This window comes from Oryza brachyantha, chromosome 3 (genome assembly GCF_000231095.2).
Source record: "Oryza brachyantha chromosome 3, ObraRS2, whole genome shotgun sequence".
Lineage (NCBI taxonomy): Eukaryota > Viridiplantae > Streptophyta > Magnoliopsida > Poales > Poaceae > Oryza > Oryza brachyantha.
Window position 1 is genome coordinate 22,063,096 of NC_023165.2, and position 11,945 is coordinate 22,075,040.

The 11,945-nt window shown below is 43.4% G+C and overlaps 2 protein-coding genes across 3 annotated transcripts; both read right to left on the reverse strand.

The window, feature by feature from the left end:
- Positions 1 to 4,395: 4,395 nt before the first annotated feature.
- LOC102713174 (glycine-rich RNA-binding protein RZ1C-like) lies at positions 4,396 to 8,396 on the reverse strand. 2 transcript variants are annotated; one of them, XM_015835517.1, is made up of 3 exons: positions 8,152 to 8,234; positions 5,924 to 7,572; positions 4,396 to 5,363 (listed from the first exon to the last, which is right to left on the reverse strand). In XM_015835517.1, exon 3 carries the CDS (start codon positions 5,358 to 5,360, stop codon positions 4,542 to 4,544), a length of 819 nt encoding a protein of 272 aa, XP_015691003.1. In that variant the 5' UTR covers positions 5,361 to 5,363; positions 5,924 to 7,572; positions 8,152 to 8,234; the 3' UTR covers positions 4,396 to 4,541. The 2 variants fall into 2 exon arrangements, with proteins under 2 accessions (XP_015691003.1, XP_006650411.1); XM_006650348.2 differs by lacking the exon at positions 5,924 to 7,572 and having other exon boundaries at positions 8,152 to 8,396.
- A 1,355-nt stretch (positions 8,397 to 9,751) lies between these two features.
- LOC102719372 (protein NUCLEAR FUSION DEFECTIVE 4-like) lies at positions 9,752 to 11,945 on the reverse strand. The gene has a single exon (XM_006651629.3). The coding sequence runs from the start codon at positions 11,885 to 11,887 to the stop codon at positions 9,992 to 9,994; it is 1,896 nt and encodes a 631-aa protein (XP_006651692.2). The 5' UTR covers positions 11,888 to 11,945; the 3' UTR covers positions 9,752 to 9,991.

Below are 11,945 nucleotides of genomic sequence, written 5' to 3' on the forward strand. Positions count from 1 at the left end.
TATTTTTCGACATGTATTTGATTCGTATTTTTCTTTGATGGGGCTGTTTTTTCTTGTATTTTGGGGGGTTATTTGATTTTTTTTTGTTTCAAACTATAATCTCGTGTAGAATAAGTAATATATTTATGTTTATTTGTTTCATAATATTATTAAGAAGTTTAGGGGGTAACTTTATAGAATTTATAGTGAAAGTAGATATACGCACCCATTTCTTCGGTTTTGGTTGTGCTTATAAGATAAATTTGAATTTTTAACTTAAATTTGAAGTTGATTTTAGGGTTTTTTTCGTTATAGTCTATTTTTTAACCTTATTCTTTTAATTACAAAGAACATGTATATAAAAATTCTATTATTAACAAATTATTTTTCGTTTGTAAATATACCGAAGTCGTTAAATCACCCCACTCTGATTTAGCGTGACCAGAGTGCCTTCTTCTATTTTTGTTTTAAACTGTGTCTGGGTACTCGTATAATTGATTTGTTATTTTGTTGGATTGATATGAGAAACTATGGGTTTTGGTAAGATATATATTTTTTTAACAAAACAACGAGAATTCCATACTCTCAAAACAAAACAACTTTCTTATTGCATGGAGCGTTATGGCATGTAAAAAAACCCAGTACTAGATGACTAGCTATGTGCTAACTAGCTCATGATTAATTTTTTAGATTAGATCTTCCAAATCTCCAATGAGACTATTTATGTTCGTAGACCCTATATGTGGCCCGGGAGAATTTTTTCTTTGATTGTGTTTTCACTCGTGCAAATTCAACCGTAATGCTACTAATAATTTCTCACCCTATTTAATCCTCTTTAATTCTAACAACTTATATGTCCAGCGCGCCTCAGGCCAATACCATTTATTTCGTTCATTTCATATTATAAGATTTTTTCGGTCTTATCTATACACATATACGAAATATATATATTGACACATAGATGAATCTAGACAAACTCAAAAAATCTTATAATATAAAACAGAACGAGTACATATTAAGCACTCCGCAACCATACATAAGATCGTAAGGAGGGAGGCGGGATGGCATGAGCTCATGAGCTTCCAACCAATTTGCATCGTATATGCCCTAAGATCAATGCCCTCTACAAATACATATGCTGAAAGTAATTATGTAAGAAGCTCGTTGCATGGATAAGATCAATAAACACAAACCACTCAATACATGCAACATTGCCTCCATGGCTATTGTCAGCAATGATGGCCACATCCACTAGACATTCGAGAGACCATGCCAATCACCACTTAAATTAAGAGCAAGTGTGCAACAAAGCCTTGATATTCTTGGTCTTCCCAAATATCAAAATGTGATGAAGAGCGGAAGTTGTAGAAAGGACAGGATTGGGATATGTAGCATCATAAACCAACCAAGTTAGAGCACCCCCAACACAGTTGACATTGGCCCAACAAAGCTTTGATGCAAAATTTGATTATTCATGTGATTTTCATGTGGTCAAATTTTCCTCCGAACATAGCAAATTTGTTGTACTGTAACCGGTCGATGAAAATCCATATATAAGCCTGAATTAACCATCTCTTGGAACTTCCTCTCTTGTTTATCCAAAAAAAAACACAAAAACAAGACGTCAAACAAGAAGACTACTGCTCATATTTGTCTCGAAAGAAAAGTAAAGAATATAGTTTTACCATTTTGACACTAATTGATAAAATGGAACAAGGGTAAATTGCTTAAGGTGATGATAGTGTTATCTAGGAAAACTTTCATGTTTAGAATTTGAAATTGTAATAGCGTAATAATTGAACAGCTGTTCCTTATGGATTGATTTTGGGATTTGGGAGCACCAAATTATTGACCAATCCTATGGATGGGCTATGATTTAAAACATATTTGAACTTCCAAACAAAAAATATACCTGAGCCTGCCATGTCCCTTTGGCTCATGCATTTGTCCTCTGATAGTATCAGAAGTTGTCATGTCATATAATTAAGAACCAAACCAGTGGATGTGTTGTGATTTTAAAAATATATCTGAGCTTCCTAAATTCACCAAGAAAAAGGTATCAAAAACCTGTTGGAACGTATCTATTACGAGGTACTCCGGTCATAAAGAATGGTTTGGTTTGCTACTATGCCAGAATATTAACAATGCCAAACCATAGTTAAGTTTTGTTAGTGTCAATATTTTGGTAACATGTGTGTCTTATAGGCAAGTATTGGTAGCAAACTAAAAATTGCCATAATAATATTTAAAATGTTAATATTTTTGTAGGGCAAGTTTTGGCTTAGAACCACTGCCAAAATAATTGACATTTATGATAACACCTAATCGAATTTTTAGATCTATATACTACCTTTGTTATATATATAAACATTTATGTAATTCAGATTGTATCATAATATAAGCATTTTTATGCTAATTTTCATAATTTCAATCATTTCAATTATTGATACGTCAATTAGGTATTTACATAGAGAATCTAATCCATTCAAAATTTAATAAATAACCATTGAAATGAATAAAATATAATCTTTTGATTTAAAAGTAGTATTTTGCTAAACATATTATATAAGATGTTTTGGTTCTAACAATGTTCTGAAAGTCGGCACTATGCGCTGTCTAAGCGCCCATTAGGTGCTAAGCATTGGTTAGTCGCCACAATCAGGTATTAGATGGTGGATTAGGCGGCTAAACTATCATGGGTGGTGCTTTGTTGCTGTTTTATTGTTATAATCTAATCTTTATGTAATATGCTTACTAATTTCTTACATTTGAGTGGTTGGTCTAACCTAGGCGGCGCCCATTAGGCGCTAGGCGATACCTTGCCGCCCAACTAATGCCTAGCGTCTTCTTAGACAACATGTATTCATTGGATAAATAAACATAATTTATATAAATGTCTATATTTATTAGTATCTATATCATTTATATCATTTAGTAAGAACCAAAAAATATATAGAGTGTAAAAAGAGGTAACAGAATTTATGTATAGCCGAAGGAGTTTAACTAAGAGCATCCCCAACAGCTCATTTAAATTTGGTCATCCATATCTTCATTTAGATGATCATCTAAAACACTTTCTTTCTTCATATCCCTTTATACTCCAGCAGATCATCTATATATGGCATCCTCTATATCTATTTGGAGGATTGGAGAGAGAACATCTAAATATAGAGTTTCTCTCCCCTAATATGGATGACATCTAAAAATAGATGATGAGATAGATGATCTGTTGGAGCTCAACTTTTACTCTTCATCCTCTATTTCTAGTACGGAGGATGGGATGGATGAGCTGTTGAGGATGCTCTAAGGGCAGGTTCAATAACAGAGTAAGCAACTGGCTATTAGATGCTTACCTGGACATTATATAAGTAATTTATGTTATGTGGGGTCTAACTTTTATTATTACTTTTAATCTGTTTACCAATCGCGGAAGTCGTTGCGGCCATACCATGCCTAGGCGCCCGTGCAAGCCGTCGAATAATTAGTCGCCCATGCTTCTCTCTCCCCACGATCTCTCTCTTCCAGCTGTGCAGAAAATCTTACGTCTCTCCTCACGATCTCTCTTTTCCAGCTATGCAGAAAATCCTACGTTACTGGCTAATAGTAAGCTAATGTTTTCTTATTGCACTTGCCCTAATTATGTTTTGAACGTAAATTATTTTTAACCAAACGAAGTATAGAGTAGCATAATACTGCGGATAGTGCAATCACGGCAGATTTTGGCCTAGTACCATTGGAGAGGGAAAAGGAGATGGAGACGGGGAGCTTTTGGATAAGTGTCACGCGGAGACACTAGAGATCCGGAGAAAGCGACAGCCATGTTGGCTAGGATTGGACGAACTGCAGGAAGGCCTTTTTAAGAAAAAAAAAATCATCTAACGTCTGCATCACATATTTCCTGGAACCAAAAATATTGATATGAAATTATGCTTGTAATTCAGGCAGGGCAGCGAGTAAGGTCAGCATATCCCAAGTATATCTGTACCAGCTTTTACAGAAGAAATGATAGTGAAAAAAAAAATACAGTTCAGCGTCGTAGTACAGAAGAGATGCTGTTTCACTTTCTAAGCTTGAAGCGGATTATACAAAACATCACCGTCTCATGAGTCATGACTACAATTCAGCCACTGTTAACAAACAAATACAACCAGCCATTGTCAACAAAGAAACAAAACCACACATCACCTTGGTCATGGTTTTCTGGCGAGCACTTTCTGGACGGAAGATGAAGCAATCAATACTCAGGTTTCCCACAAAAATGCTGCCGCCGGCATAATTTAGCCACTGTGATTGCCATGCAACCAGAGAAGAAAGGCTCCGAAATCTCAATCACCAATGACAAAGACATGTACAACTACAAGCAACTAGCAAATCAGGCAAAAAATCACCGAGTGCAATGTGAGCCGATTCAGAATGAAAACAGTCTGATGGATAAACTTTGCCAGTACTTGAGGTTCTAATACAGAATAGATATAACTGTGCCAGAGCACTCATTAAACATTCAGTGATGCGAAACTGCAAGCGTTAAAACTGCAAACACATAACTTGATTCTGCGAAAGGCTCACTGGAACCGATCATCAAAGCGTCCTCCTCTGCTGGGGCGGTCATAAGGCCCAGGTCTGTCCCTGTAACTTCCTCCATCATAACGAGCTGGCCCTCCACCTCCGTAATGGTCAGCGCCACTGCCACGTGGACCATCCCTGTCATAGGCACCACTCATACCACCCCTCAGGCCATCCCTGTCATAGCTTCCACCGCCCCTTGGGCCACTCCTATCATAGCCACCATTGCCACGCACTCCATCCCTCTCATAGCTTCTTTCTCGTTCCCGACCATAACTACTAGGCTGGTAGCGATCTGGACCTCCATATCTGTCTGGAACATAGCGATCACCACCAGAGGGGTATCGATCATTGGCATAACGATCACGGCCTCCACCATACCTGTCTCTGACATCAACAGGTTCACGGTACCCATAACGACCACCATCATAATGATCATCCATGTAACGGTCACCAAACCTATCTGACCCAGATAAACGCTCTCCTCTGCCACCACTACTGAACTTAGAAGAGACTCGTGCAGAACGACCCCCACCAGGATTAGGGCAATCACGAGCCCAGTGACCAGCACGGCCACATTCAAAGCAATTGCCTGGGGGTGGTCCATCACCTCTACCACCACGATACTCGCCTCGTCCACCACCACTTTCATACCTTGTGTCATCTGTATTCATCTTAGGCTCTGCCTTGTTAACTGAAATAGTCCTGCCATCCAACTCTTGACAGTGCATTTCCTTAATAGCGCTGTCAACTGCCTCTGGATCTGCAAATGTCACAAAGCCAAAACCACGATGGCGTTGGGTGTGTCTCTCCAGCATGATCTACAATAAGAAAGGCTTATGAATATTGGATTGCACATAATAACAAGCAAAAACTAAACCAAGTGAATACTGAATACTAAGAGCATGTCAGCAGAGTAATGCGTACACAAATGAGCATAGTTCATATACATGTGAAATAAGAAACCAAAGCATTCGACTTCAACAGGTGACCAATGGGTGGGAAAAATTTAATCAGCAGATAATTTGCTGAATTCAGTACCAAAGGGATGGCACAGCATTTCAAGTCAAAATTCATTTTTATCCAGAATTGAAGTACATCATATATAACTTAATAAAAGGGTAGTCAGTTGTCAAAGACAGCAAAATAGATCATATGTTTGGAGTTTGGGCAATGTAGCAGGCAAATATAGAACACTGTTAACACTAATGTCCACAAGCTATCACTTTCCATAAACTCAGAAAAGGAAATGCGATCACTAATAAAATCAAGAATTTAAGACATTATGTAAAAAAACTTGTCAGTGAAGCAGACAACCAAAGCAACAAAAATATTTCGCAGACAAATTTAGTATGGTTACAGGACACCAGAAAATTATTACCTTGGAACAGCGTTGAAACAATGTTATTCCAGATATCAATTATTCAACCGAACTAATAAAATCTCTGTAACATAGCTGCTCGTAGGGAACTGCCATTGAGACTGAATATATTCCCAAGACAGTAAAGCTCATCACGACAAGCAGTACAGCAACAAAAAAAACTGGCCATTCTTGGTCCTATAAAATTAACACATCATAGCCAAGCTGACATTTTTTTTTGCTGTTACCCTCATTTCAACAAAAAATTCAGTCAACACTACTCAACAGACTTCTCTGAATAGTACAGGATCACCTGTTGTCTGGATTCCTACTGTAACCCGTTATAACTAAACCAATTGTAGCAAACTAAAAGTCAAGATGCTGAAACCTCCTGGCCATCAAAAGAACCAGCTGAGCAGGTGAAAACATACTAACTTGAGTAAATTCCGACAGCAAGGATGAGTATCTGTTCACAGCAAAACAAAAATATCCCAGGCTCATCGTGAAAAGTATCTGATGTGCTACCTTGCTTGTCTTTGTCCAGTACATGTTCACGAGGCCATCTTATGACAACACACATGGAGCAGATGAAGGCAGCACAAGGCAATATCTGATAGACAGTGACCAAAGGTATGGCTTGGTTGGCTAAGTGCTAACATCAAAATTTTGCTTCAGTGGTTATCCTTCAAATGTCCACTAGTAATACAGCGTGTCCAATGCACCAACAAACAAATCTGGGATCTCAGCTCCACCTCATCTCATCAAAGAAGTTACTAAATCTAAAACACACAATTATAAGCTACAATGACAGCCATAAAACATAAAACAGATGGTGACTAAGAAGATTGAATAATGCAGAGAAATACTTTAGCAGTCAACAGCAAAAAAATGGTTCGGGTGAAGTAGAAACAAATAAAACAGGTTGATTTTATCAGCAAATTGTACTAATAGTGCTAAAGTTTTCAACCAAAACATGATGCTAGAACACAAGGTTCATACTGTTTTCACAAACCAGCAATGGAAAACCAAACAAGTTGCGAGCAATTAACCAAATTGACAAGCCAAGCATGACATGACACACATGTCAAAGGAAAACACAGCAATTTAATGGAGATTACTAATAGCATGTATGTCATGGTTCCTTAGAAAAGAAATGTGATGATTAAACACTGCACACAACACTTTTTTAATCATTTCAGCAAACATATCGATGTAATGTGAAAGAAGCAAAGATTAGTCATATATATGCATGCTAGAACAGTGGAGCTGACTTTCGTGTCCATAGACTTCGCGAGAAGCCACTTAAGTAATCCCATCTGCAGATAACAACTAGTACCGCCTGGTTCACAAAGAGCCACAAAAACTACTGAACCACTGCAGGTATTCATTGGAAGTAGCACTGCAAACCTTGTTTCTTTTATCAGACCACAAATCTGAATGAAAAATGCCAAAGCACAACCAACAGTCATCCAGGGCATACTTCAGGCATCTAACTGTACGAACATAGTCACATGTCCCCTCAGGAAAGCAACTTCCACTTCAAGTTATTTCTCAAAGTAAACTCAGAAAAAAGTTCTCTGCAAACTTGTTCCTTTAACAATCAAAAGAATGATGTGCATTCCAAATCCAGAAATTTGCCAGCTCGTTTGGCCTCATCAAGCTACGAGTAGCTGAGAAATATCACAATTAGATCAAAGATAGAGAAAACAAGAGCAATGAGTAATCCTGAGGTGACCACAAACGAATCATTAAAACTAATAAAGAGCAATCCCTACTAACACAATTTCAACTCCTATGAGATAATAAAATTGACAGATTATAGCCTTATGCCATTATCTATTATCATCCAAAGCCAATAAATTTAACACGTTTGAGAAAAAAAAGGCATCATATTGGTTTATGGTTATAAAGTTAATTACTTTTGTACATTCAAACTACACGGTAGCGAATTTAATCCTGCCTGACCCAGATTTTAAATCCATCCGGAAAAGCCATCAAGAGGGAGAGATGAATGAATCTCATGTCAAACATATCTAGAAACAACAGCATATCCACTATCTCCCATGCGCTCGCTAGAATCTAAGGTAAAGTTGCTAATACTACCCCCCAGCGAAAAAAAGTTACAAAAATACTCGATCAAAATCCCCCAGATCTAGTAGCGGAATCCCCTCCCCCCCCCCCCTCCCTCCACAGTCCACACACACATACAAAAAAAAAACCATACGTAATATCGATGGTCGGCGCGGTACCTGGGCGTCGACGACCTTGCCGAAGCGGCGGAACGCGTCGGCCAGCTTGCGCTCGTCGGTGTGGAACGACAGCCCGCCCACGAAGATCCGGCCCTCCTCCTTCCCCGCCATTGCCCCCCTCCCTCCGAATCGGCCTCCGCTCTCGGCGATTTTTCAGATGAGTTTAGGGTTTGGGGCAACCGAAGCCGCGTGGACGGACGAACTGGCTGTCAACGAAGGAATCGGAAGCGGCAACGACTATGGGGAGAAAGAAAGGGGGAAAAAAAAATGAGAGAACGCGAGCGAAATCTAGGGTTTGTGTGTTCCGGTTCGGGTCGGTTCGCGTGCGACGTGGTGGGCTGTGGGCCTTCGGATAGGTCGGCGTTATTGGGCTTCCAGTGATGCAGTGGGAATTGGGCCTCCCTGATGGGCCAATCCCCGTGTCTAGTAAGATACATGGGAATTGGGCCGCCCTGATGGGCCATAACTAAGTTTTATGTAGATTACTATGGAACATTTTGGCTAGGAAGATAGCATAGGTCCAAACAACATCATCAGCTTAAGAAGGGTACAGCACTATAATTTTTCTGAAGAAAAAATACATTCTTTTTGAACTGTGTTTATGGGCTTATCTATAAATAGCTAAATACCATAAGATTTTAGTCACGTTTTAGAGAGCACAAACCACGTCAAGATTTGTACGGTTATACTCCCCAATTTTTTATTTGACGTGCTTTTTTTTATCATCATATTCAAAATATTTACATATTTTTGTTGTGATTTGGTTTATTAGTAAAGACACTTAAGCATAACTTATATTTTTTTTATATTTGCAAAAAAAGACGAACGATAATACGTAAATCCAAAAGACCAACGGTATCGAATAAATAAAACTTGAGAAAGTAATAATGTAACCCAATTATTCCCTCTCGTTTCACAACTAACACATCCTTGCTTCACCATCTCCTAAACACAAGACCTCTCTCACCCTGCTACCAATCGTAGGCATCGTCCACGGCCATCCTTGCTTCACTGTTGGTTTCTACCGGCCATCACCATCGTCAGGGCTAGTTTAGTTCCAGAAACAGCAAATCAAATCTTTAAACATTTAAGTAGAGCATTAAACATAGATAAAAAAAATTAATTATGTAGTTATGGCCAAAATTGTGAAACGAATATTTTGAGTCCAATTAGTGCATGATTAGTCATAAGTGCTACGATAACTCATATGTGCTAATGACGAATTAATTAGGCTAAAAAAGATTCGTCTCCTGTTTCTAGGCGAGCTATGAAATCCATTTTTTCATTCATATCCGAAAACTCTCTTTAATATTCGGCTAAACGTCCAACATGATAACTAAAAAATTTTCTTTTCACGAGCTAAACAAGCCCTTACTCAGCGACGACGGCTTCATTGGCGCGTGATTTTGACCCATGGCACAAAGCAAACAACGATGCCATTGATTTTTTTTACCAATGGTTGATCATTCGTTTATTCATTATTCTTTATGTGAATATGCAAAGTTATAGGTCATTGTTAAGTAATTTTAGTGATCCAGCAAATTATAATAAAATAATTAATAATTTTGCTTTTAACAAGACAAATAGTTATATGTGTCGCTCGGTTGGTTGCAGGACAGTTCGAATCCATGAAATGAAACAGATCGTTAATCAACGGGCAAGCTGTGGCGAACGTACACACACGCTGGCAAGTTTGGAGCGTGCACTGCGTCGCGCGTACGTACCACGGTACACGATCCGTGCCCCGTTTGACGCTACGAGCGACGTCGCGTCGCAACACGCTACGACACACACAGCCACTCATACACACACAGCGTAACATATACTACTCCACACTAGATCAGACCTTGTCGCCGTCGACGCCGCGGGCGCCGCCATCCGTGTCGCCGGCCACGGCCACGCGGCTGGTCTCGCCGGCGGCATCGTCGTCGTCGACCTTTTTGGCTTGCTGCGCTCCTTCTCCCGTCGCCGCGGCGACCTCCCTGAACTTGCCGTAGAGGTCGCCGCGGTAGAAGTTCCTCGTCCGCCACGCGAGCAGCAGCGACACGGCGGCGCCGAGCAGCGTGACGGCGGCGATGATCAGGAACGAGACCCTGAAGCACCCCACCCCGACGCACGTCAGGTCCCTGCCCCCCTTCCTGGCCGCGCCGGCGACGGCGACGGCGCCGGCGGCCAGCTGCCGCTCCGCCTCGCGGTCGTAGAGGCGGCCGGTGACGCGGACGTTGAGGATGTAGGAGCTGACGGGGCTCGCCACCGCGCCGAAGTTGTAGAGCGTGGAGTAGTACTTGAGGCCGAACACCTCGGAGATGATGGCGAACAGCAGCGGCCACTGCGCGCCGAAGCAGAATCCGAGGATCACCGACGCCGCGTACAGGCCGTTGCTGACGCCGAGCGCGATGAGGAGGTGGCCGGCGCAGGCGAGGACGAGCACCACCGTCAGCGCCAGCGGCCGGGGCACCTTGTACCGCGCCAGCACGTACTCCGAGGCGAAGCCGGCGACCACGCGGCCGGCGTAGTTCCAGATGCTCACGAGGGAGACGAACGTGGAGATGCTCCGCTGCGGGTAGCCCAGCGACTGCCCGATCTGCCCCATGTTGTCGATCGCCGTCAGCGTGCCGCCGACGCCGCAGATGGTGGCGACGAACAGCACCAGCATGTCCACGCTGAACAGAGCTTGCAGGATCGTGTAGTCCTCCCCCCGCGCCGGCGGCCTGAACACGTCCTGCAGGCACGTCGGCGACGGCGCCGCCTTGTCGTCGCCGTCGTCCTCTGCAGCCTGTGGCTTCTCCTTCTTCTCGTCGACTGTGATGACTGTCACGGCGGACCTCGTCGCCGGCGTCGTCGCTGGAGACGGATTCAGGTAAGTGCTGAGTTCTTGCTTGACGACGATCACGAGCGGGAAGAAGATGAGGAGGAGGAGCACGGTGGCGGTGACGTAGTAGGCGGGCTTGGGGAAGCCGAGCACCTCCAGCTCGACGACGTTCATGACGAGGAGGTAGACGGCGAGGACGATGGAGGCGTAGAGGAAGTAGAAGAAGGCCTTGCGCTCGCGCCTCCTCGCGGCCGGGCCCGCCCCGGCGGCGGCGGGGCTCCTCGGCATGATGCGGATGGTGGGGATGAAGAGCAGAGAGATGGCGGCGGGGAGCCACGCCATGAGCAGCACCAGCGACGCGCCGTCGTCCTCGACGCCGTAGATGGCGCGGTAGAGCTGCGTGAAGATGGCGCCGCTGAGTCCGACGAACCCCTTGAGCAGTCCCAGCACGACGCCGCGGTCCTCTGGGAAGTTCTTGACGGCGGTGACGAGCGCGCCGGTGTTGGCGAACGACTGGGAGTTGGCGCCGACGGCGATGTAGACGCACATGAGCCACACGGGCGGCCTGGCGGTGTGGCCGGACACGGCGAGGTAGATCATGAGGTAGCCGGCGAGGTTCATGCCGGCGCCGCAGGCGAGCACCACCCATGGCGGCGTGACCTCGTTGATGAGGCCCGGCAGGATGCCGACGTTGGCGCCGACGTCCTTGAAGAAGCTGAGCGTGTTGAGCGTCTGCTGGTCGTACCCCAGCGACGTCTTGATCGCCTTCGAGTAGATGCCGAAGATGTACGTGCCGCCGGCCGCCGCCATGATCAGGATCGACGCGAAGAACATGAACCACCGCCCCCGCACCACGTGCGCGCCGAACCGCATCGTCGCCGCCAGGCCCTCGCCGCCACCACCGGACCCGCCGCCGAACGCCATTGATTTGGTTGAGCTCGCAGTTCTGGTCTTCTTCTTCTTCCTCCTGCTGGGACGCTAG